Raw genomic sequence first — 25,606 nt, 5'->3', positions numbered from 1 at the left:
ATTTCAGAACCCTGGAGATGGCTGAGTGAGTGAGGACTGAGTCTGGGTTGTGGCCGGAGAGCCTGCCTTCCCTGAGTCTGGACACTGGCCACCCCAGCTAGTCCTTCTACCTGGGCCTCAGGACGGAGGGCTCGGGCACCAGGATTCTGGGATCCAGCGCAAACCCTGCCTTCTCACAGAGCACCCTATCAGGAATCAGTGTGGTGGGTGAGCACCTGCAGGGCCAGCAGCCCAGGGCTCTGCTTGCTGAGTCTGGCACTGTGCCAGCTGGTGGGGTGCCAGGCAGAAACAAACCTCTGGGTCCACCTGCTGAGCTCAGCACTCCAGTGCCCACCTCCTGGGTACCCCTTGATTTGGCCTCGAGTGTGAGTGGAGTGTGGGGTACCCTGGCTCCCGTGATGGGGCATGTCTGCTGTGTTTAGATCTCTCAGCTGGAGGAGTCCCTCAGGAAGCTGGTGCTCCAGATGGACCGGCCACAAAGGTGAGGAAAGCACATGGCGAGCCTGCCCCGGGGTGGGAGTCCCTGGGCGCAGAGGACACACCTGCCCATACAGTAGATTTCTGTCAGACCGTAAGCTTGGGCGATGCTGGAGACCCAAAACAGTGTAGCTCCCCGAGAGCAGGTGGTGCGGGCTGGTGCCCCAGGCCCTCTGGGAGTGAGCACAGCACAGGCAAGGGCTCTAAAGCCTTTGGCCTCCTCCCTGTGGCACGTGAGCCACTGTTCTTGGCACGGCTCCATGTGAGCAGGTGACACATTGTGGGAAGGCACCAAAATTAGTAGAATTAGCCTAAAATGGTGGCCACAGAAATATTGTACATCACTCTCTGGGAAACACGGCCAGACCACCCTCTGATTCCTGTCTGTGAGCCCTCATTATTGCTCACCAGCTCCTCTGTCCTGTGTCCGGGGTCCTGGGCTATGGAGTCAGGAACAGTGACACACAGGGTGTGACACTGAGCGGAATCTCACGTGGACACAATGGCCGAGAAGCCCATGTCGTGTCGGCTGCCGTGCCCCTGCCCCCGACTGCCTGCCTCCTGTGTGGCTGTGTTGAGGGTACAGGCCTGCATGGAAGCTGTAGGTGCCCGTTGCACTGCTTGGTGGCCCCGCTCCTGTCACGTTGGATGAGAAGGCCCTTTGCAGCTGCCCATGTCCACTCTGGGACAGGGCGCAGCAGCAGACAGGTTCTGGCCTACAGCCACGTGCCGGGCATGCTCCTCCGGCCTGGAGCTCAGAGGCCATTTATGGGAGTCAGGGCCGAGTGAGGTGACAGTGTGTGGTGGGTCCTGCTGCTCGGTGACCCAGGAGGAAAACTGCTCAGAGTGGGTCTGAATGTGGACTTTTTTTTAGACTTTTCAAAGGCAGTTTATCTACCTTCTGGATATGCCATTAGGAGGCTGATTCTGACTTCTGCCCCCTGCTGGTACAAGAAGAAAGGGGTTCTTTCTGATGTGACCTTAGATGAGACCAGAAAGAAACTGTGACATCTCTCATCTCACGGCACCCATGTGCTCTGTGTGACCCAGTCACCCAGTCACCCTGAGGGCTCCCATGTGCTCTGTGTGACCCAGTCACCCTGAGGGCACCCATGTGCTCTATGTGACCCAGTCACCCAGTCACCCTGAGGGCACCCATGTGCTCTATGTGACCCAGTCACCCAGTCACCCTGAGGGCACCCATGTGCTCTATGTGACCCAGTCACCCTGAGGGCACCCATATGCTCTGTGTGACCCAGTCACCCAGTCACCCTGAGGGCACCCATGTGCTCTGTGTGACCCAGTCACCCAGTCACCCTGAGGGCACCCATGTGCTCTGTGTGACCCAGTCACCCTGAGGGCTCCCATGTGCTCTGTGTGACCCAGTCACCCAGTCACCCTGAGGGTCTTTTGCAATGTGGAGTGAGCTGATTGGGTCACATTACTGTATATATTGAGTTTGTCTGGAGGGGTGGAGGCAGAAAAGGAGCTCTATGTTACATGGGGAAAGTTTTTCGGAGCTTGAAGTGGTGGTGGCAGGTGAAGTGTGGGAAGGTGGCCCCAGAGCAGCCCTGGTGACAGACTGTGGCACGGTCGCTGTGTGCAGCTGGTGTGGCCATACTCAGGTCCACCCCATAGGTAGGGCCTGCAGCCCTCACCACACCATCATGGCCTCCGGTGTGTTGGTGAAGACAGAGATGTACTCCCCTGTTTACATTCCCTCACTCACCCACAAGGCCTGGACCTATAAAACTCTCCCACACGGGGGTCCAGTCTCGGACCTGGACAGGGCAGCTTGGCTGCTTACTGGAACACAGAAAATGATCGAGCGCCTGGTCCTGTTTCTGTCGTTGTCAGCACTGCTGTGTGGGTGGCCCATCTTTCTCTCCCACATGTCACACCTGCACAGAGCTGCCTTCTGAGTCGCAGCTGTGCTGGCGGCTGCTGGACGCTGGCCGGGTCCCCAGCCTCGGAGACTTCTGAACTCCTGTGAGCCCAATGTGAGCCCAATGAGGACAGCTTGGTGGCAATGCTGTGATTTAACTGTGTCTCTTTTCTCTCTGTAGTATTTCTTCACAGCAACCGACGTTCGGCATGGGCAGCTTGTCCGTGCCAAGTAAGTAGACCGTTGTCCCAGAGGGGCCTGTGCGCAGGCGTGGCATGCCCATTGCCAGCACATTGATGCCCTGCTCTGCCACAGACACTGCTGTCCAGCCGAGGGGGTGTCTGCTGCTGCCGCCGGGCTCCTCAGCCCCTGACAGGTGTGTGCGTCGGTGGGGCACAGGACCCTCTGGTCCTTCCAGACCCCCATCCCATCCTGCCTTCCCCTCCAGACCCTTTCCCCACAGCAAGGTCTGGCTCCCTTTGACGCTTGGACCCTGTGAGGTATGGCCCGGGGCTGGCTGGCAGAGTGCTCCGTTGCTATGGCCTCAGTGGCCGGCTGAGGAATGGTTATGTCACCCAGTGTCCCCAAAGCCCAGCTAAACTGGGGTTCCAGCACAAGAGTGGGTGACAGCCCTGCCTGACAGGAAGGAAAGGTGACACAGGTGTGCAGACATGCCTCCCATAGGGCACTTTCACATGGCGGCTAGCCCAATGGCTAGTGTGCAGCTGGGCCAGCCGACAGCATGGGAGCCCAGCCATGTGATCCCAGGAAAACCTAGTCTGGGGCCACCTGCGTTTTCTCAGGTGGAAGACTCAGCTCTTGTCGACCTTGGCCTGGCCAGAGCCTCAGGCAGAGATGGGACCGGTGAGTTTCCTGCAGGGAGCTTTCCTGGGGGGTAGAGAACACACACCAAGCAATCCCGCAGCATGCATGTGCTGTCCACGTGGGGAGGGACTTGGGGCCAGCCCAGCAGTCTCCACATCTGTCCCCTTGGGAGGTTGTATACAAGAGACTGGGCTGGAAGACAAGGGCTGGGCCAGTCCACAAGGACCTGGGAGGAGGCGGAGCTGGAGACCGTGTCAGAGGGCACTGAGCCCGCCTCTGGCAGTGGCAAGCTGAGCTCACGCTCAGAACGCGTGCTGAAGCAGTGCAGGGTCACGGCCCTCCCTGCGGCTCCGAGGACAGCACTCTCTTGACATCACTGGCCTGGGGATGAGCAGGCGGGTCCATGTGCTATATAGGGTCCTTGCTGTGTCACAGGCTTGTGATGACAAGAGTGAGGTGTTCCACACCAGAAGTGCTAGCCTAGCAGCTCCACACAAGAGCTGGAGGAGCTGAACAGTGGAGGGAGACAGGGTCTGAGTGCGAGGCACGGCTGCTGGGAGGTGGCCCTGGCTCCTTGGCAGGGGCTGGATGTCTGGGAGGGACATGGCAGTGATCAGGTCTGCAGTTGGCTCACTCTGACAGCACCGTGGAGAGGAGGGCATGGTTCCAGTCTCACTTTGTGTCCACAGGGTGGAGTCAATGGAAGTCGACATTTCACCTTCTCCAGTAAGGAAAGTAAGTGTGTGCTTTCCCCATGCCGGGCACTCAGCATGAACTCGCACAGTGCAGGTCCTGGGCGGCCCACGAGATGGAGTATGGCTAAACAGGATTCTTATTTTTTTTCATATTTTCTTATTGGAAAGTCAGATATACAGAGAGGAGGAGAGACAGAAAGATCCTCTGTCCATTGATTCACTCCCCAAGCAGCTGCAATGGCATAGCTGAGCCCATCCGAAGCCAGCAACCAGGAACTTCCTCTGGGTCCCCCACACGAGTACAGGGTCCCAAGGCCTTGGGTCATCCCCCACTGCCTTCCCAGGCCACAAGCCGAGGGCTGGATGGGAAGTGGGGCTGCCAGGACACAAACTGATGCCCACATGGGATTCTGGTGCATCGAAGTTGAGGACTCCAGCCACTGGGCTACCACACTGGGCCCTTATCAGGATTCTGAAAGACCAATGAGAACAGCTTTGGAAGGTCACAGGTTAGCGGGCTGAAAGGGCATCCTGAGGTGTCACCTGGCTTAACTTGCAGATTTGAAGAGACAGAAACAACTCAAGACAGAGCCTCTGGCACCTGCAAGCCAGCCAGATGCAGGAGGCACTAAAAAATGCCACCATGCCCTCAAGTTGGAATGGACCAAACTTGCGGATCCCTAGCTCAGTTCTAACAGTGTGCCCAGGTCTCCCAGGGTAAAGAGCCACCAACATGCCTACCAACATGCCCTGGGCCCATGCAGGGAGGCCAGAGCAGAGTGAATGTGGGAACTTGGTGCCTGTAGGTCTGTGTTACTATTTAAAGATCTGTGTATTAATTATACCAGAGGTGTATGCATGTGTCTGTGTTAGTCATATAGGAGTGTGTACATATATGTCTGGGTTAGAGTGTTGTGTGTGTATAGTTTTGTTAAGCAGTGCTTAAGGTGGACACATATCCTCCACACTCATTAACTAACGTGGACATATATGTACCATAATCAGCTACCTTCATGCTGTGCCAGTTTGTGCTCCAAGGAACTTCCAGAAGCAACCTGCCTTGCCCCCGCACCCACACATGTGTCATGCATCATTTGGCCCCCAGAACCAGCCTCAGGATGAGCACAGGTGAAGATCAGTTACCTGGGCCTGGGCTGTGGTCTGGGGAGCCTGCTTAGCCCATATGGTCTCGGGTCTGTCTCTGGGTCCCTGAGGGGTCTCCTGGATGACCTGGGAAGCAGCTGGTGAGGGGTCAGGCCCAGCAGGACATACCCTCCTGGTTTTCTCCCTGCTCTTGAGGAGGGTGTGTGGCCCCTCGGGGAGGTGCCGCGGCCCACGGCCCTACCTTCTGCTGTCTGTTCTGTCAGACGTGGTGCAGGTTTTCCAGAGTCGGGGTACCCGACTCCGAGAATGCAGCACCCGGGGCCCAGCCCGCCCCCAGAAGGTGGGGTGTTGGGGGCCCTTCTACTGCACACGACCAGTGTGAGTTCTTGTGGCTCCTGACAGAGCCCTCACAGGGCCCTTCATCCCAGGCAGCTGGGCCCCTGGAGACTCTCGGCTGTTACTAGATGCTTCCACACTGTTTGGCCTAGAAACTGTCTGACAGAGCTCTTCCTCACAAGAAACTCCTGAGAGAGGAGATGTTCAGAGCTTGCCTGTGGTCACTTGCAGTGCCTGGGCCTGCCTGAGATGACCTGCCCACTCATGAGCTGACCTGTGGTGCCGCCATGGGCACAGTGCTTAGGGAGCTGTGGGTACATGCTGGCATGCCCTGTCAATGTCAGTGGGCGTGTCTGCTGCAGGGGCTGGGGATAAAGGAGGTGAAGACCAGCAGGGCTGGGTCAAGGGACAACACGGGCTGCCCCAAGGCTGGGGGGCTGGGATGAGTGCGAGGGCTGCTGATGGGGATGGTCCAGAGGGGAGGGCAGTCCAGGCCACACTGAGCAGTGAGGGGGCAGCTGGGGCCGTAACTTCATGATCTGGTGTCTGTCCCAGGGCCAGGAGTGTGGAGCAGCGTTTCCTTGGGGCATTCCCCGAGATGCGCCCACCCTCCTGGGCACAGAGTCCTTTGCCATGAAATACTGCCTCATCTGCTGTTTGTTCTCATACCCTCAGCCTGAGGGGGCAGTCGGCCCCACAAGGATGTCTCTGATTAGCCCTCCCCAGGATGGGCGCATGGGTAAGTGGGCTGCAAAAGTGCACTCCTGGGGGGCAGGGACAAAGTTCATGGAGACCCCAGGGACTGTGCCCTCCTGAGCAGGGCTGTGTCATGAGGCTCCTCAGCCATATCCAGGGGGTGTATGTAGTGCATGCGGTCCCTGCTGCCTCTTCTGAAGCCCTCAGCATCCAGCTAATTCTGGGTAGGTGTGAGCAGGGCCCCTGCCTCAGCCCAAGGTATTCCCTGATGGAGCAGATCCCCAGGGACCAATGTCCTTGCCAGCTGTCCGAGACCGTGTTTCGAGAAGACCCAGAAGCATGGGCACTATCGACAGGCTCAGTGTGTGTGACTGTACCCCCAGGGCTATGCACCCCATCACATGGCCTGTGCTCTTCCAATGGGGCCGTGTGCCTGACCCCACGTGTGTCATAGTAGAGTGTGCTCCCAGTGTGGGGCCGTGTGCCTGACCCCACGTGTGTCATAGTAGAGTATGCTCCTCCAATGGGGCCGTGTGCCTGACCCCACGTGTGCCATAGTAGAGTGTGCTCCTCCAATGGGGCCGTGTGCCTGACCCCACGTGTGTCATAGTAGAGTGTGTTCCCTGTGTGGGCCGTGTGCCTGACCCCACGTGTGTCATGGTAGAGTGTGTTCCCCGTGTGGGCCGTGTGCCTGACCCCACGTGTGTCATAGTAGAGTGTGCTCCTCCAATGGGGCCGTGTGCCTGACCCCACGTGTGCCATAGTAGAGTGTGCTCCCCGTGTGGGCCGTGTGCCTGACCCCACGTGTGTCATAGTAGAGTGTGTTCCCAGTGTGGGCCGTGTGCCTGACCCCACGTGTGCCATAGTAGAGTGTGCTCCTCCAATGGGGCCGTGTGCCTGACCCCACGTGTGTCATAGTAGAGTGTGTTCCCTGTGTGGGCCGTGTGCCTGACCCCACGTGTGTCATAGTAGAGTGTGCTCCTCCAATGGGGCCGTGTGCCTGACCCCACGTGTGCCATAGTAGAGTGTGCTCCTCCAATGGGGCCGTGTGCCTGACCCCACGTGTGTCATAGTAGAGTGTGTTCCCCGTGTGGGCCGTGTGCCTGACCCCACGTGTGTCATAGTAGAGTGTGCTCCTCCAATGGGGCCGTGTGCCTGACCCCACGTGTGCCATAGTAGAGTGTGCTCCTCCAATGGGGCCGTGTGCCTGACCCCACGTGTGTCTTGGATTTTGGCCCTTCTCACAGGGTGCAACCCCCACAAGGCCTCTCTGTACAGGGTCCTCCTGTTGTGGGTTCTCCATGAATTCTCTGTGAGGCTGCCTACCTAGGATGCTGTTCCAGTTTTTAACCTTGTTCTTGTTTTTTAAAATATTTGGCTATTTGACAGGCAGAATGACACGAGAGGAGAGACAGGGAGACAGTTCTTCTGTCCGCTCATTCAGTCTTCTAATGCCTGCAGCAGCTGGGGCTCGGCTAGACCGGAGCCAGGAGCCAGGAGCCCTGAGCTGCAAGCTCTTCTCCAACGCCTGAGCAGGCTGTGCCCCAGTGCCCTCACAGCTGTGTGAGCAGGAAGCTGGGTGCCCCTGCTGTAGCCCCGGAGCTGTGGGGGTGTGTTCGCAAATTCCTCTCAGAATCCCTAAGACCCTTTTCTGCCTTGTTTGCTTTCCTCCTGCACAGCCAAGTTCCAGACTTGGGGTGCCCCCTGGAGGTGTGATGCAGGGTGCATGTTCAGCCTGTCTTCTCAGTGTCTTACTTGAAATGACTTTGAACACATGGTACAGTCATAGAAACATGTCCAGGTTGGGCAGAGAAGCCACATGTTGCATACTGGCAGTTCTTGTGCGAGAGCTCCAGGCGACTGTTGCTGTGGCTCCTGCTCCCAGCTTCCTGTCGAGGACCCCCGGAGGCAGCCCAGTCCTGGTCAGAGCAGGCACGGAGGGTGTGCGCCACGGGCACGGCTGTTGGGGCAAGTTCTTGATCCTGTTCACCACCTCCTCACCCTTGCCAGCTCTGTCACTGCCTTACCCCCCCCCCCGGCTCTGTCACTGCCTTACCCCCCCCCCCCGGCTCTGTCACTGCCTTACCCCCCCCCCCCGGCTCTGTCACTGCCTTACCCCCCCCCCCCCCGGCTCTGTCACTGCCTTACCCCCCCCCCGGCTCTGTCACTGCCTTACCCCCCCCCCGGCTCTGTCACTGCCTTACCCCCCCCCCCAGCTCTGTCACTGCCTTACCCGCCCCCCGGCTCTGTCACTACCTTACCCCCCGCCCAGCTCTGTCACTGCCTTACACCCCCCCAGCTCTGTCACTGCCTTACCCCCCCCCCGGCTCTGTCACTGCCTTACCCCCGCCCAGCTCTGTCACTGCCTTACCCTCTGCCTTACCCTCTGCAAACAGTTCAGGTGAGGGAGGACACAGGTGACCTATGGGGCACATGATTGGTGCCCAGGGGTTCTCTCTCCACAAGAGTACATGGCTGAGTCAACATAGTTGCTGGTACCTCCTGGTGGAGGGATGGCCTTCAGGGAAGTATCACTCTTTAGTTTAACCCTGAAATGACCCTGGGGGACACTACAGTGTTTCCAATAGAAGCATTATTGGACTTCTGCCCGTGGGGTCCTGGCCATCAGCTCCCCTCACATCTGCTGCTCGGCAGGGCCATCCCAGGGCCCACATGTGCCCTCATAGCACTGCCCACTGCTTCACATTATTGGCCAAAGTGGCCTTGGCCCTGCTGGTGACAGCTCTCACCCACCCTGTGGAGGAGAGTGGCAGGTGGCGACATGGCCACCCCGTGGCCTGAGCTAGCATTCAGCTCTTCCTGCAGTTTGACTTACTTGAAAACCAGAGTTGGGGAAAAAAAAAAAGAGAGAGAGAGAGAGAGAAACAGATTTTCTGTCTGCTGGTTCACTCTCCAAACGTGAGGAGCAAGTGGGGCTGGATTAATCCACAGCCAGGAGCCTGGAGCCCGGAGCTTCCTCTGGGTCTCCCACATGGTCACAGGTCACCCTCTGCTGCCTACCCAAACATGGTTGGGAAGTGAGGCAGCTGGGACTTTAATTGGTTCCCATGTGAGCTCCTGGTGTTGCAGGCAGCTGTCTGGCATATGTTCCTGGGGCTGGATCTAACCAGACACGCTGGGACCCCTAGTCAGAAGCTCCATCTCCCACGCGTCCCCTGCAGTGGAGTCCACCTGGGTGGCTGCCCACTCAGGCACAGGTTGGGGCCTCGGGAGAGCTCATTGTGTGCAGAGGCAGATGTGCAGGTCACTCTCAGACTCTGCAGTGTGAACCTGACCCACAGGACTGTAGCACAGCCCAAGGACTGGGACACCATGCAAGTTCCATGCAAGCTCCAGCCAGGCTGCTGTCTGGAACGAGCCTGGGAGGCCACGCTTAGCTCCTCTGCAGCATCTGGGGGTCCAAGCAGTGTGCCCTCACCAGCCCCCACATTCACACCACCAAGGAATGCTGTGGGTCAGGGGTCCCACTGGTCAGCAACCCCTGCAGGAGCCTGGGCTGTGAGTCAGAGTTGGCCTAGGGTGGGGTCCCATTGGTCAGCAGCCCCTGTGGTAGCCTGGGCACTTCCAAGAGCTGATGCACGTGACGGGTTTGTCCTCACAGGCAGCGTCTCCTACCGGGGCCCTCAGCATCTTGGCCTGACACCACGGCAGACTCACACGTCAAAGGCTCCCAGGTACTGTGCTATGTGCAGCTTCAGATGCAAACACCGATGACAGAGCTCTCCCATCTGCCAGTTCACTCCCCAAGTGTCACAACAGCCAGGCTGTGTCAGGACAGAGCCAGAAGCTCCATCCAGGCACCCACATGGGTGCAGGGGCCCAAGCCCATGCACTTCCCGACAGGTGGATGGCAGGGGGCTGGGTGAGAAGTGCAGCAGCCAGGATGTTTTGAGACAGAGCTCGAGCAGGTTGGCAAGTCTCTGGAGACAATGGACAGGGGGAGCCTCACTCAGCAGATGTGGCCCTCGGGCCCCTGTGGGCTGTATGTTAGCACATGCACCTGTCTGTACAGAACCTCATACCTCTCCAGAGCAGGAGCCCAACAGCCCCCATGGAATCCTGTGGCCACCTGCCCAGGGCGGGGGCCTTTTCTGTCCCCTAGTGGTGCAAGCCCAATCCCATCACTGCCCTCCCTAGCCCCAGGTATCAGAGTCATGCTGTCACCGCACCTGGCACCCATCTCCTACCACCCATGTGAACCCACAGGCGCAACAGGCAAAGTGAGTGGTACTCTGTGGACTCAGTCACATAGGACTGGGCTGGGTCAGCTGCCATGGAAGGGCCGGAGGAGGCCTATGCAGAGGCAGGAATGTGGGAAGGCCAGGGGCAACCCACACCCAGCTGCCCTGCAGGCTGGGCTGACCTGGGCACTAGGGGAGCCATGCTTCCGGGCCGGCAGGGGCATTGACTGGGTGAATGGGAGTGGGTGTGTCTCCATGCAGAGGAGGCTGTCACAGGCTGCCCTAGGGAGCAGCATCTGTCATCAGAAAAGGCATTGCAGAAAGAAGGCGAAGGTTGAAAAGACCAATGTCAAAAGCGCTTGGAAAATGGAATTAAAAGATCTTTGTTTAGGTGCAGGAGAGTTTGGAAATGAATGCAGTCATGCCTGTGACCGTGCAGTGTCACGCTGTGCTGCGTGCGGTTCCTGCAGGATCCCCTTATATGCATGAATGTTGAATGTTTTTACACCAAGATAAACTTATTTTTTCCCCCCAAAGACACTCGTTCATTCTAATGTAGGAGAGAAATCGTATCAGCCAGGAACCCATGGCCCTGGGTGCCGCCCAAGCCTGGCCTGGGCTGCCCTGGGGGAGTGAGGCCCTGGAGGCTCAGGGTATTCCCTGGTGCTGAGGGTGGGCCAGACTGTCCCGGAGCAGGGGCACAGCAGGGCACAGGGTCAGGGCAGCAGAAGCCCTGGCTGCCACATGGCTACCACCCAGCTGCTGCAGATCGAGTCAGGGTCTTGATCCATCCACAGGCCTGGTGGGTGATGTAGACGGGGATGAGCACATTTCCCTGTGTGAGCTGAGCAGCCCTGGGCATGCAGCTCTGCCCCCAGAGTGTGTGTCCTGGGTGGGAGCCTCTGCAGTCATGCACTGGCAGGACCTGACCCAGCCTGTCTTCCTCTGCAGGTTCCCAGCACTACAGGTGCCCCTCAAGGGGCCTACGCAAGCCTCAGTCACCCGAGTGGCCAGAGGCAGTTCCCCCAGCCCTGGCAGTGCCCAGGTGGCCCCCAGGCCACCCATCAGCATCCCAGGCCTGCTACACAGGCCATGCTCAGGCAAGTGCCCGTGTGTGTCCAGGTGGGTAGTGTCTGTGTAAGAGGGTCCAGAGGCAGGGCTGACCTCCTTGCTTCCCGCAGGGCCTGCTCACCCCGGAGCTGGCACACACCGAAGATGAGCCGCCTTTGGAATGCTCCCTCCAGGAACTCTGAGTCATGTGGCTGAATAAAGTGATTTTTCTGGTTACTTGAAGCTGCTCCTCCCATGGCCCTGGGCTGGCCTCATAGGGGTGCCCGTGTATTGATGGCCACCCTGCTGCCAAACTGAGTGCTGACACAACCCCTTGGCTGTGAGCGTCACTGGGGCCCCACTCACAGATCTCCATGGAGTCTGTTCTAGCTGATTTTAGCTGGCAGGCATGAAGCTGTTGTGGGCAGCTAGGTGGTGTCTGTCCAGTACCCTGGGACAAGAACTGGCTCCCATTTGGGATCCTGACGTATGCAAGGTGAGGGCTTTAGCCACTAGGTTATCACACAGGGCCAGAGTCTGTTACTTTCTTTAAAGATTGAATGATCATCCACATCACCACTGTGGCTGAAAGGGACTCAGGCCAAGCTTTCACAGGAAGAATGTGTGCTGTTAGCACTGCACGCAGGGGCCAGTGTGGACATGTGTGCTGTTAGCACTGCAAGGGGGATCAGTGTGGACATGTGTGGTGTTAGCACTGCATGCAGGGGCCAGTGTGGACGTGTGTGGTGTTAGCACTGCATGGGGGGGGTCAGTGTGGACATGTGAGCTGTTAGCACTGCACGGGGGGGGCAGTGTGGGCGTGTGTGCTGTTAGCACTGCATGGGGGGGTCAGTGTGGACATGTGTGCTGTTAGCACTGCACGGGGGGTCAGTGTGGACGTGTGTGCTGTTAGCACTGGATGCAGGGGCCAGTGTGGACGTGTGAGCTGTTAGCACTGCATGGGGGGTCAGTGTGGACATGTGTGCTGTTAGCACTGCACGGGCGGTCAGTGTGGACGTGTGTGCTGTTAGCACTGGATGCAGGGGCCAGTGTGGACGTGTGAGCTGTTAGCACTGCATGGGGGGTCAGTGTGGACATGTGTGCTGTTAGCACTGCACGGGCGGTCAGTGTGGACGTGTGAGCTGTTAGCACTGCACGGGGGGGGCAGTGTGGGCGTGTGTGCTGTTAGCACTGCATGGGGGGGTCAGTGTGGACGTGTGAGCTGTTAGCACTGCATGGGGGGTCAGTGTGGACGTGTGAGCTGTTAGCACTGCACGGGGGGGGCAGTGTGGGCGTGTGTGCTGTTAGCACTGCATGGGGGGGTCAGTGTGGACGTGTGAGCTGTTAGCACTGCATGGGGGGTCAGTGTGGACGTGTGAGCTGTTAGCACTGCACGGGGGGGTCAGTGTGGGCGTGTGTGCTGTTAGCACTGCATGGGGGGGTCAGTGTGGACATGTGTGCTGTTAGCACTGCACGGGGGGTCAGTGTGGACGTGTGTGCTGTTAGCACTGGATGCAGGGGCCAGTGTGGACGTGTGAGCTGTTAGCACTGCATGGGGGGTCAGTGTGGACGTGTGTGGTGTTAGCACTGCACGGGGGGGCCAGTGTGGACGTGTGTGCTGTTAGCACTGGATGCAGGGGCCAGTGTGGACGTGTGAGCTGTTAGCACTGCATGGGGGTCAGTGTGGACGTGTGTGGTGTTAGCACTGCATGGGGGGGTCAGTGTGGACGTGTGAGCTGTTAGCACTGCATGGGGGGTCAGTGTGGACGTGTGAGCTGTTAGCACTGCACGGGGGGTCAGTGTGGACGTGTGAGCTGTTAGCACTGCATGCGGGGAGTCAGTGTGGACGTGTGAGCTGTTAGCACTGCACGTGGGGAGTCAGTGTGGACGTGTGAGCTGTTAGCACTGCACGTGGGGAGTCAGTGTGGACGTGTGAGCTGTTAGCACTGCATGCGGGGGTCAGTGTGGACGTGTGTGGTGTTAGCACTGCATGGGGGGGGTCAGTGTGGACGTGTGAGCTGTTAGCACTGCATGGGGGGTCAGTGTGGACGTGTGAGCTGTTAGCACTGCATGGGGGGCCAGTGTGGACGTGTGAGCTGTTAGCACTGCACGGGGGGGTCAGTGTGGACGTGTGAGCTGTTAGCACTGCACGTGGGGAGTCAGTGTGGATGTGTGAGCTGTTAGCACTGCATGGGGGGTCAGTGTGGACGTGTGTGGTGTTAGCACTGCATGGGGGGTCAGTGTGGACGTGTGTGCTGTTAGCACTGCATGGGGGGCCTGGCATGGACGTGTGTTCCTGCCACCTTGCAATGGGTTCCTGAAATCCCACATCAGCCGCTTACACTTTGCAGGAAAGCCTTCACAGTGGCTGGCAGGCAGTGATAGGCTGGCGTCTGACCACCTCCACCCACTCACCTTTGCCCGTGGCGTGCACTCGGGGGGCAAAGCCAAGAGCTGCTGGTTGCCATGTCCTTTCTACCCCTCTGCCCACGGGTCATGCTAGGGGTGTTATGGCCTCGGCTACCATGTCTGACCCTCATTTAGGGTATCCAGTTTGAACCCTCCCTGAGCTCACCAACCCCTGTGTACCTACCTCTTTTGTGCTCTGGCCCTCAGGCAGGAACTTCCTTTGCACAGACCAGTGAGTCAGGTACGACGTCATGGAGGTGGGACACACCTGGCGTGTGCCTAAGTGGCTGTAGGAAGGAAGCCCAGGACACAGCTGCCCTTCATACAGAGCTGCCAGCATCACAAATGGGAGGCCCTGATCCACTGACCTCTGCTTCCTAGGTACCCAGTGCAGCCTGGCTAGCTGGACACTCCTGGCCCTTGTTCCTGGCCCCGTGCCGGTGTCCCATGTGCGAGCACCCACTCAGCCTCCTGGCGACAACAGCACTTGCACCCAAAAGCCAAGCCCTCCCCGGCACCACCTGAGCCTGGGCCACCCTGAGCCTGGGAAGCCTGTGGTGGCAGCTCTGCCCTGTCGGGGACGGTGCCTGCTCACGGAAGGCTGTGGGCAGCCTGTGGGACCAGGAGGAAATTCCTGAGATTCCTTGGTGGTAAATCCCAGACTGTTCACTGGGGAAGGGGGCCATGCTGAGGGGAGGTAAGGCGCTGCCCTCGCCTGCCGCCATGGGGCCCCCTGCCTGGCCCTTGCCACCCACTGGACTCTGGGACTGGGAGAAGCATGGGGGCCAGGACCAAGGGGACAGAGGCTCTGTGAGCAAATGTCCCCTGCGTCCTGGGCAGGGCCTGACTGGCTTGGAGACAAGCCCTGGCAACCACTGGGTCTGCATGGAGCTTCAAACAGCACTGGGAGCCACGAAGCCCGTGGCTGACCGAGACAGGGGTGCGGCCTCATTCATACACAGTGCCCAAAGGTCATGTGGAGGGGGAGTTGCTGCCCGAAGACCCTGGGTGGCCATGCACGTGGGCTTCCTGGAGAGGGGAAACTTGCAGCTGGCCCGCCTGGACTGCTACCCCACACAGTGGCAGGAGAGAACGGGACTGCCTTCAGCTACCAGAGGAGCAATGCTGAGGAGGGCTCTGTTAGTGCCCCCCGAGGGCACCTGCCTGAACCCGTGGCTTCACTTCCGACCAAGCCTCCTGCTGTTGACCTGGGAGAGACAGTTCCGGGAGCTGAGGAAGCTCCCAGCTCCAGCCTGGCTCAGGCAGCCACTTGGGGAGTGGACCCGTGGGCGCTCTCTCACGCTCCCTTTCACATGGATGAATACATCTCTTTTTTATATCTCTTTTTTAAAGATTTATTTATTTCTATTGGAAAGTCAGATATACAGAGAGAAGAAGAGACAGGAAGATCTTCTGTCCACTGATTCACTCCCCAAGTGACTGCAACAGCCAGAGCTGAGCTGATCTGAAGCTAGGAGCCAGGAGCCTCTTCTGGGTCTCTCATGTGAGTGCAGGGTCCCAAGGCTTTGGGTCATCCTCGACCGCTTTCCCAGGCCACAGGCAGGGAGCTGGATGGGAAGTGGAGCCAGCAGGACGTGAACTGGTGCCCATATGGGATCCCGGCACGTGCAAGGTAAGGATTTAGCTGCTAGGTTACTGCACCAGGCCCTTTTAAAAATAGATTTAAGAAATGTTTTTATTAAAAAGTCAGATTTACAGAGAGAAGGAGAGACAAAGATCTTCCATCTGCTGGTTCAATCCCCAAGCAGCTGCAATAGCCAGAGCCAAACTGATCCGAAGCCAGGAGCCTCTTCCAGGTCTCCCACGGGTGCAGGGTCCCAAGGCTTTGGACCGTCCTCAACTGCTTTCCCAGGCCATAGCAGGGAGATGGATGGGAACTGGAGCAGCCAGGACACAAACCAGTGTCCATATGAGATACCAGCAGATACAAGGCGAGGATTTAGCCACTAGGCTATCACACTGGGTCTATAGACAAATCCATCTTAATCCAGGGGTCAGATACACGGATGTGTAGGGTCCATGACCTCAGGGATCTAGCACTGGGCGGCCCATCATCCCAGTGCCAAGGAAGAACGTGAGGTGGCCATCAACAGTCCTGCCCAGACGTCTCAGCAGCTTGGGTGGACCCCTTGGTCCAGCTGGCAGAGCGGGTGGACAGAGCAGTGATGCTGTGCCCTCCCTTGGCCCTGCTGCACTGTCCCACAACTGGAGTACACACAGTGCCCAGTACTAGGTCATCCGAGTCCAGGGATGGCCAGGAGTGACTCTAGCCAGCCCAGGCGGGCTCAGGACCCAGGGGCAGTGGGGACCTGCAGGTGGACATGCAGCTTGGGCTCCCAGGAACATCTACACCTGGACACAGGTGGTCAAGCTGGCCCAGACCAGAGGCAGCTGCGTGCATGGCTGCCTGGTGTCGAGCTGCACGTGTGCACACACATGCACAAACATCCCATATGTACATGCTAGGGAGAGAGCCGCTGCCTGGCCCCTGGGGCCCTCAGCTTCTCTGACCCCAGCCAGCAGGGCCCTTGTGTATGGGTGAACTGGCTGTCAGGCTGCCATCTGCATGTGGATGACTTCCACATGGGAGAGCTGCAGGGACCTGTTGAGTCCCACTGTCCCCTTTGGGCAGTTGTGGGGAGTGGGCAGCTTTCTGGTGAAGGTCAAGGCACCTCTGGAGCTCAGCTGTGCCCAGACCAGGGCCTGGGCAGGAGTGACTTGTGGACTGGGCACCCCCTGGCCCTGCGTCAGCCATGGCCGGCTGCTCCCCGGGAGCAGGTCTGCCTGGCCATCCTCACAGCCCCCACCCCTCCCAGGTGCACATACAGACTGAGCATTGGGCACTGCCTGGCCCCCTTAGGGGGTCAGGATGGGCCCACCGCCACAGGCTCAGCCCTGGATTAACCGTTCCAGGCCTCAGGGAGTGCTGGGCTGCAGGGCCGGGCTCTCCCCTGGAGCAGCCCCTGGCCTGCCCTGCTGCTGGCTGGCGCCCGCCTCATTTCCTCTTGGCGCAGGGCTCGGCGGCCTGGGAACAAAGGGTGGATTGTGCCTCGTTCTCAGCTCGGGGCCTCAGACACCCCAGCCTGGCTGCTGCCCTGGCAGGCCCACAGGCGCTGCCCAGGAGCCAACACCTCCAGACTCAGCCAGCCAGCACCCTGGGCAGCCCCTTCCCATCCATCCCCTGCCTGGGCCTCTGCATCCTACACCCACGTCACCTAGCTCTGATGCCCACCTCAAGCTGGCCTTTCCTGGAGTCAGACTTCTGGGGTCTCTGCCCCCAGGAGAGGGAGTGGCTGCAACCCATGCATGCTACCTGTAGCGCATGGCAGACATCAGGAAAGCCATGGACGCCACAGTGTGCACTGTGTGAGCACCACGACTGTGCGTACTGCATGAGTGCCACTGTGTACAATGATACTGCATGCCAGTTGCACAAGCTACCCTTGGGGGGCACTCAGGCATACCACCCTCTCCCAGCACAGTGAGGTCCAGGCTGTATGGAACCTTGTCTGGGAACACACCTCAGGACGGTTGGGGCATTGCCCGGCCACTCAACACATGCAGGTACAGAGGCCGGGGCCCCACAACAGCCAAGCAGAACCACAGGGCAGGGGTTCTTGCTTGACCTCATGTAGGAGGGTCCACACCAGCAGCTTCAGGCCCCTTGGAGCCTGTAGTCTGGCAAACTGTGTCCCCCAAGGGACTTTGTGAGGCAGTGCAGGTGCAGCCCTCCTTGGAGGGGTTCCAGAAAGGAGACCAAGGATGGGCTGGGAGGGCAGCTGTGACAGAACTTCTCAGCAGTGTGGACTCACCGGCCTCCCAGCCGTCTGGGGCTGTAGTGCCATGGAGTGGGTGGCAGAGGGTCCTATGTGGACGGCCCCTGGGGTGGGGCTGCAGCTGGATGCTGGCCAGGCTGACCATGGCTGGAGGGGAGCCCCTCTGGGCAGGGCCAGCAGAGAAGGGAAAGTGCAGCCACCAGCTGCAGGCCTGCCCTTGGGGGCCACAGTGCCCAGGGTAGAGCAGCTGGCCCCCGAGGCATCTCCCATGCCTCTCCCCTGGGGCCCTGCCCCGCCCTAGTGCAGGCGGCACAGGCCTCTGATCTACAGCCAGGCTCCGAGCAGCAGCTGTGGGTAGCTCAGACAGGGACGGTCACACCCCAGGGTGTCAGAGCTGGGCACCCTCAAAGGACACCGACCAGGGAGGTCAACGGGCAGGCGGGGCTGACTCGCACCCGTACCCCTCAGAAAGCCCTTCCACTAACTAGGGACCCCCAGCTGCCCACCTGCAACCACCCCTGCAGACCCCAATACAGTCTGGCAAGAACCAGGGCCAGCGCCCAGCCCCTAGAGGTGCCACTGTCCACAGCAGCCCCCTCCAACTGTGACTGCCGGGGATGCCTGGGGTCTCCCAGAGGTCTGTCCTGCACTACACTGGGACACGCAGCCCTGGGCAGGAAAGTGACCACAGCCTGGCTCTGGCCTGTTCAAGGGGAAGTCAGGCCCCACATGTACAGATACACCAGCACACACGAGACACACACTGCCTTGTTTAAACAAAATAAATTAAATGTATGCGGCTTCAGCAGGGAAGCCCAGAGCTGCTGGGGGCTGGGTCTTGAAGCCAGGCCAGCCCTGGACCCCCGAGCCCAAGCCCCTCAGCCCAGCCCTCCCCCTTCAAGATCACCTCTACTCCTTAAATATAAATAGGAGGCCCGTCCTCCCTGCCCACTCGGCCCCAGGAGTGGGCACCCAGGGAAGCAGCAGTCGAGGCCAGACAGGGCAGGTGTGACTGCAGCCGCCGTGGTCCCCAACAGGGCCGCAGGTTCCTTCATCAACTAGCCCGTGACTACATGTCACCTACATGTCAGCTACGTGTCACTGCAGAGCCTTGCCAAGGGTTCTGTGTGTTCTAGTGTATGCGAGCATTCCATTGTGTACATGTGTGCACATGTGTGTGTGTTGTGGCTATAGCCATGTGGTCAGGTGTGTACGCACAGGGACCCTCAGGTGCCAGTCGGTGTACCACCCTCCCTCCAGCCCGGCCCCTCGCCCATACCCACTCAGCATTGGTAATGGACATGCTGATGGATTTTGCCTTCCACGTGCGAGTGCGTGTGCGAGTGGGTGTGTGTGTGCGTGTGCACATCTCCGTACAGCTTAGGGTACAGCTTGGGAGCAGCCACTGAGCCCGGGCCCAGCAGGTGCTGGGCCGTGCCTGGGGGCCCAAGCCCCTCACACAGCCCCGCAGTGGGAGCCGCACTCAGGGAGGGCAGGTCCTTGTCCCCACAACGGTCACGGGCAGTGGCACCAGGTGGGCGGTGCCCAGGGGCAGCAGGAGTGCAGGGCTTCCTCCGAGCCTGGCATAGCCACAGCAGGACAGTGCCCAGGATGAAGACAGCGCCGGCTGGGATGCCGATGACCACAGGCCAGGGCAGGCTGCTGGCCGGCGATGAGGGTGCCACGTGTGGGCCCGGAGGCCTGGGGTCTGCAAGAGGGAGCCACGGGGATTCAGCCAGGCTAGCGTACCTCACACCCACCACAGCTGCACATCCCAGCAGCCCCTACCCCCCCGGCCTCACATGTCCCCAGCAGCCCCCACTCCCAGGCCCCACACGCACCCGGCAGCCCCACCGCGGCCCCACACGCACCCCCGCGGCCGCACACGCACCCGGCAGCACAGTGAGGAAGGCACTACGGAAGCTGTAGCCCATGGTGTTGGCGCCGAGGCAGATATACATGCCCGCGTCGTCCTGGCGCGCACGTGCGATGAGCAGCTTGTTGAGGTAAGAGCCATCAGGCCGCGACCACACCTCCCCCGTGGGCAGTACCACGAACTTCTGGCCGCCCACGTCGATGGTGGCATTGTGCCGGCCCTCGGCGCCGTACTCCACACGCTTCAGCCACTGGATCACCGGCTTCACGTCACTCCGCACTTTGCACTGGAAGGACGTGGTCCCGCCCACGTCCACCGTCGTGTTCACGGGGTGTGTGCCTGTCAGCACGGGCTTGGAGCGCGTGCGCTCTGCAGGGGGAGCAGAGGGCAGGTGTGGGTGGGCTGCCAGACCCCACTCCTGCAGGCCCCCCATCCCACCCTTCCTGCACTCACGGATCACGTCCACTTTATAGGTGGCATTGATGGCGCCCGCCCGGTTTGACACTCGGCAGGTGTACTTGCCACTGTCCTCCGGCCGCAGGTTCTTGAGACTCAGTGTCCACTTCTTCCGGTGCTCCCCCGCCTCCGCGTGCATCAAGGCCTGGTCGTCCTTCGTCCACGTGATGTCTGGCCGCGGGTGTCCACTGGCCACACACTTGAGGCGCACGGAGCTGCCCACGGGCCTGGCAATTACCCGGCGCCGCATCTTGGAGGGCTGAGTGAAACGGGGCCGTGCTGCAAGAGGGACACACGTAGGTCAGCGACCAGGGTCGTCACCACACCAGATGCAGGCCCCCAGCCTGACCCACACTTACCCCACTGCTGGCCAGTTGAATCTTCCTGGCCCCCAGGGGAGCCACTGGGCCCTGGGTTCACTTTCCCTGGAACATCATCTGTGGGGGAGAGGGATGTGGGCAGGTAAGTGGGGACCTGGCCAGACCACCAGGTGGCCCCACTGGCTGCCCTAAGAACCCACTGGGTTGCCAGATAGCTGGGCAAGAGTAGGCCCCACCCAGTCCCAGGGGCAGGTGACCCTGGCAGACACGGGTGGGACTGAAAGGCCACTCCCCACCCCCACCCCCAGTTCTGGGGTCTCTGCCGAGGCCGAGCGGGGAGGGGGCCAGGCCCAGCCGGCAGCTGCGGTAATCCTAGCCCACATCAAGGAGCCGCAGGCTTGGCCAGCAGGCAGGGCTCACATGCCTCCTGTCACCGGGCCTTTCCCAGGGCCACTGGGGGCAGCCGCATCCCCGCCCCCACCCAGCCAGGTCCCCAACCTGACCCAGACCAGGCCCGGGTGACGAGGGGGCACAATGAGGAATGCAGACCCCACCCGTGACAGCCGGGCCCTTGCCATTACCCAGGCCAGCCTGGCCCCAGGGCTCCACACCTGCCACTCTCGGTGCCCAGGCCATTTGCTTCCTGCGGCCCCTCTGAACTGGAAACCTGAGCCTCCCTGCGGGACCCCCACAGCACCCCACCCCCACTGACCGGCGACGACCAGGGTGTAGTTGAGGCTGAGGCTTCCGAAGCCATTGGTGGCCTTGCACACATATACGCCTGCATCCCCTGCCTCCACGGCCTTCACCTTCAGCCCCTGGGGCAGCACTCGGAAGCGGCTCCAACCGCCATGAATGGTCCGACCGTCCTTGGCCCACATGGTCAGGGGCGGCGGGTCCCCCTCCACTGGGCACTGCAGTCGCACCGTGCGGCCCAGCCGGGCCACCTGCCGTGGAACCACCTTGTCTGCCACGCGGGGAGGACCTGCCAGGAGTAGGGCAGTGTGAGGGGCGTGCTGTCAGAAGCTGGGGTGCCCGCATGCACCCCGAGTCCCGCCCTGGGGAATGTGGGCAGAGTGGGGCTCCTGCACCCACCCCAGGCATCTGAGGGTCTGCCTGTTGGGGGACCAGGTGGGCACAAGGTGCCTGCCAGTAGGGCAGCCAGCCCACACCACATCCTGACACTCAGGTCCAAAGGCTCCAGGACAGACTGCGCCACTCCCCGCCCCCCCCCCCCGCCGTCCACATATAGTGCTGGGCTGGGATCAGGATCCTCAGAGCCCCTCCAGCCTGGACCCTGCTCACATGTCCTCAGTGTAGGCCTGGTGGGAGAGGGGGAAGCTGCAGCAGGGCCTCCAGCGCAGCGCCAGGGACCCTAGACCCTCCCATCTGCCCTTGGCTGGGCTGGCCCCACACACTGCAGCTGAGCAGGGAAGAGCCAAGGCCCCTGGGTCCACATGGGCTCCCTGGGGCAGGGAGGGCAGTGCCATCCTGTGTGGACTGCCACACCTCCCTGGCTGTGAGGGAATTCCTGCTGTCCCCACTACAGGCTGAGGGTCACATCCCAATGCGGCTAGGGACACGCACCAGCCAGGGACCCCCACCCCAGGAAGCACCCCCATCCCTAGGCCCCCACTGCTCCACTCAATGGATACCCACTCAGATAGCAGGGAGCTGAGGAGACCCCGTCTGTCCCCAACAGTGAGAGCATGTGGACCCAGGTGGGCACTGTGCCTGGGGACCCCTTCCCCAGGCAGCGTGTCCAGGATTAGGCACACATGCGTGATGGGGGAACAAGGACAGGCGAGACCGGGGTGTGACCATGACCACAGGAAACAGAGGCCACAAGCCCAGCACGAGGGTCCGCTCTGCCCGGCTACCTGGCCCTGTGGAGCCCTGCTGGGCCCTAGGCTCCCTGGCCAGGCCAGCTGTGTCCCCTCCCCAAGTCCAGGCAGAGACTCACAGGGCCAGAACCCCCAACCACAGGTATTGCCCATGACTAACCAGCCCCACACTAAGATGCGCCTGAGCTCAGGGGATAGCACCCCGGCTGTGGGGCCACTCCACGCCCCAGCCACCACCACACCTGGGGTCCCTTAGGTCCTGCACACTTCTCAGGATCGGGACCCCCTGACCCAGGAGCCAAGGTCCAGAGACATGCATGTCACACAAGTACATGTGCACAAGCCTTGGCACTGCTACCAACCAGCTCCGGGCAGCCCTCAGGGCCTGGGACCACCTCCTCCTGTGCAGCCAGGGCTTGGCTGGGAACCCCAGCTTGTGACCTGGAAAAGCCCCTCCACAGGCCCTTGTCCCTTCACCCTGAGCCCACATGTGCCACCACTGCTGTGTCCACGGCAGGGGCTCCCAGCGCCAGGCCCCAGGCACACGGGACAGGCTGGGGACACCATACAGGCCCCTCTCCAATCTGGGCGTCCACAGGGCCGGGGCAGGCCTGTCCCTCCCTGCAGCAAACACACCGGCCAGGCAATCACCTGGACATGGCAGGGCCAAGCCCTGCAGACTCTGGCCACACGGGGGTGGGATCTGCGGGGCCTTAGCCCACCTCCCCCGCACTTGCCAGAGTGGGGCCCGGGCGGGGAGGCCTCGGCCGGGAAAAACCAACATCCCCTGGCGAGGGCCGAGCCACACAATGGACAGAGCTGGCGGCCGCGCCTGCAGCAGAGAAAGGCCGCTTTGTCCCCATTGCCGCCTGCCCGGCCTGGGCCCTGATTTATTTCCCTTCCAGGACGTGGCGCTGGCCCGCAGCCTCGCCTCCCGGCGCCCGGGCGCGGCTCCCGCACACCCACCTCCACCGCTGCTGGAGGTGGAAGCTGGCGCCGGGCAGGGGCACCCACCACGGCCCCCTGCACATACAGCCATGCACACACACACCACACACACACAGCTCAGCCACCTCCCCCGAGTCCTCCTCACTCAGCACCCACAGTTGGCCCTGGGCCACCCTCGAGGGGCTGGGAGGGCCACGTTCACAAACCCACTGATGACCCGTCAGCCACACTGGGGACACAAGACGCTTCCCCCAAGATGTAGGGACAAGCCCCAGATGGGGAAGCGGGAAGGAGCTTGGTAGATGTGGCCAACCCTGGCCACGCGGCCAATAGGCCCTCGGTCACCTCACCCACATGCCTTCCCACCCGTGCCCCGGTCCCCTGGCTCTGCCAGGGACGAACCAGGTGTGATACAGGCGTTCCAGGGCAAGCACCAGGCCCTGCCTGTGTCCGGTTGCTCACCAGTTAAGCCAGCGGGTTGGGATGGGCAGGTGCTGGGATGGGCTGAGTGGGCACATCAAGGGGGGGTGGTTGGTGCCCAGGCCCAAGGCCATGGGGGGCTCACCCCAGGCAGCCCAAGTACCCGGCTCCACCCAGTTTGGCCGCGCCTGGACAGCCCCCACCCTCCGGCCAGCCAGTCCCCAGCGGGCACTGGGCAAGGCGGGCACAGTGGCAGAAGGCCCACCTGGGCCGCCGCCCGCCGCCCAGCACCGAATGTGGCCATATAAGGCCGGGCCGTGCGCTGGCTGGCAGTGGGGGAGGGGGACGTCTCAGGACTGGTGGACAGGGCAGGGCCTGGCCCAAGGTCCCGCCTCGCCAGGGAAGAGGCCAGCCCGCACCCTCGTGACACAGGGACATGGCGGGCAGTGGTGGCGGTGCCCTCGCAGGGCTGTGTCCAGGACGGGGCAGTCCAGGTGGCCATCAGGTGTGTGATGACCTGCCTTGCCACAGCCTCTGGGCGAGCAGCGACCCCTCCAGGCTGGTATCCCCTAGCCCCCAGCTGGCCTGGAGGGCAGGCCTGGGCACAGTCTGCTCAGACTAGCAGAGTGCACTGGGTCCTGCGGGCCGTCACACAGTCGGCGATGCCATTCACACCTCAAAGCAGGGAGGCACTGCAGGCCCCTGGGGGGCCACAGCCAGGTGCCCACCGAGCACAGGGCACAGCCACCAACGTCCTCTCACCCACAGAACCGTCCGGGCAGGGGCCTCGAGTGTGGGGATAGGACGAGACCCACGCCAGGATGCACCAGAGGCCACTGGCATGTGGTGGGTGGGACAGCAGATCCTGAAATGAGGACAGGGCCCCCGGGGTGAAGCAGGTGACGCAGGGGTTGCTGGGAGGAGGGGACCCCCAGGGATGAGCGCTAACCTCAGACGTGGGCAGGGAAGCCCAAAGACGCAGGAGACACTGCAACGAAGGGAGAGCCCAGCATGAGAAGAGACCCCCGGGGTGAGGGCGGGTCCCTGGGTGGGCTGCGCCCCCGGGGGCGGGGACGACTCACCTCGGGCCGCTGCGGCCGGCGGGGGGGCCCCCAGCGGAGGCAGCAGCAGCGGGAGCAGCAGCGGGAGCAGCAGCGCCGGGCGCCGCGTCATCGTCGGGCCGGGGGCGTGTGAGGGGGGCGCGGTCACCGGCTCGGGGTCCGGCCGCGCCCCGCCCGCCGCGCTCCACGGGGGCAGCCGCGGGGAGAAGCTGCGCGGGGCGAAGAGACAAAGGCGCCCGCTGAGCGCCCGCCGGGGCCCGGCCGCCGTCCGGACGCGGCCCCCCTCCCGCAGCGCCGCCTGCGCCATTGGGGCCGAGGCCGGAGACGGGGCGGTGGGGGGTGGGGGGGACGGAGCGTGCCGGGGCCCCGGGGACCCCGGCCTCCCTCCCCGGCCTCCCACCCGGCCCTCCCACCCTCGCCGCCGCCTCGGGGGGCGCGCGCAGCGCGGAGCTCACCTCGCCGGTTCAGGGCCGGGCCCTCGGGGCGCGCGCGGGCGATCACCGCCGCCCCGGGCGCCGCATCCCGGCCCCGCGCCCCCGGGCCCGGCCTCGGGGCGGGGCGGCGCTACCTGGCGCGGGGGGCGGCTGGGGCCGGGGCGCGGCGCGGGGGCGCGGGGGCGCGGGGGCGCGCGGCGGGGCCGGGGTCCCGGCGGCGGGGAGGGCCCGGGGGCGCCGCGCCGCGAGGCGTCCTTCCCTGCGGGGCTTTGTCAACTCTCCCGGAGCGAGCGCCGAGCCCGCCGCGCGCCCCGCCCCCGCGCCCGCGCCGGCCAGTCCGCGCGCCCCGGCCCGCCCCGCGCCGCGCCCCCGCCGCGCCGCCGGCCAATCCACGCGCCCGCCCCGCCGCGCGCCCCGCCCCGCCGCAAAACTTTCCTCCAATTCACGCGCGGCTCGAGCCTTAACCCTCGCGGCGCGGGCGGCCCCGGCGGGCGGGCGGCTCCCCGGGGCGTGACCCGCGCCCGCCCCCTCCCCGACCCTGACCCGCCCCGGCCCGCCCCGCGCCCCGCCCCGCGGCTCTCCCGGAAGGCGCCGGCCCGGGCCTTGCGGCTGGCGGCGCGGGCGGCTTGCTGGGCGCGACCCCTGCCGCCCACCCGGCTCCGGCTCGCACACCTGCAGCGGCCGGCGGGACCGGGGCGCAGGGCTAACCCCGCGGGGCAGGTGCTTCCGCGCGGCCTGCGGTGGCGGGAGTGGACCCCGGCCCCCGGGCCG

General features: G+C 62.2%; 2 protein-coding genes across 2 annotated transcripts in view; one reads left to right on the top strand and one right to left on the bottom strand.

Annotated features, from left to right (window-relative positions):
* RNF212 (ring finger protein 212) overlaps window positions 1–11,473 on the top strand; it is a 28,555-nt gene extending 17,082 nt beyond the window's left edge. Inside the window, exons 5-12 of the mRNA XM_040966303.1 lie at window positions 423–481; window positions 2,544–2,593; window positions 2,678–2,738; window positions 3,877–3,922; window positions 5,998–6,061; window positions 9,641–9,713; window positions 11,172–11,265; window positions 11,402–11,473. Of these exons, the coding sequence (XP_040822237.1) occupies window positions 423–481; window positions 2,544–2,593; window positions 2,678–2,738; window positions 3,877–3,922; window positions 5,998–6,061; window positions 9,641–9,713; window positions 11,172–11,265; window positions 11,402–11,473 (519 nt within the window). The remainder of the gene's footprint in view (window positions 1–422; window positions 482–2,543; window positions 2,594–2,677; window positions 2,739–3,876; window positions 3,923–5,997; window positions 6,062–9,640; window positions 9,714–11,171; window positions 11,266–11,401) is intronic.
* Window positions 11,474–18,230: 6,757 nt separating this feature from the next.
* FGFRL1 (fibroblast growth factor receptor like 1) lies at window positions 18,231–24,558 on the bottom strand. Its single transcript, XM_040965943.1, has 6 exons — window positions 24,423–24,558; window positions 20,841–21,113; window positions 20,168–20,245; window positions 19,806–20,087; window positions 19,368–19,721; window positions 18,231–19,184 (listed from the first exon to the last, which is right to left on the bottom strand). Exons 1-6 carry the CDS (start codon window positions 24,511–24,513, stop codon window positions 18,760–18,762), a joined length of 1,503 nt encoding a protein of 500 aa, XP_040821877.1. The 5' UTR covers window positions 24,514–24,558; the 3' UTR covers window positions 18,231–18,759.
* Between the last annotated feature and the right edge of the window lie 1,048 nt (window positions 24,559–25,606).

The sequence above is a fragment of the Ochotona curzoniae genome, unplaced genomic scaffold, assembly GCF_017591425.1.
Source record: "Ochotona curzoniae isolate NIBS_2020 unplaced genomic scaffold, NIBS_Ocur_1.0 scaffold_4505, whole genome shotgun sequence".
Lineage (NCBI taxonomy): Eukaryota > Metazoa > Chordata > Mammalia > Lagomorpha > Ochotonidae > Ochotona > Ochotona curzoniae.
The sequence above is the reverse complement of the archived record's forward strand: the minus strand, read 5'-3'. Positions and strand labels throughout refer to the sequence as shown.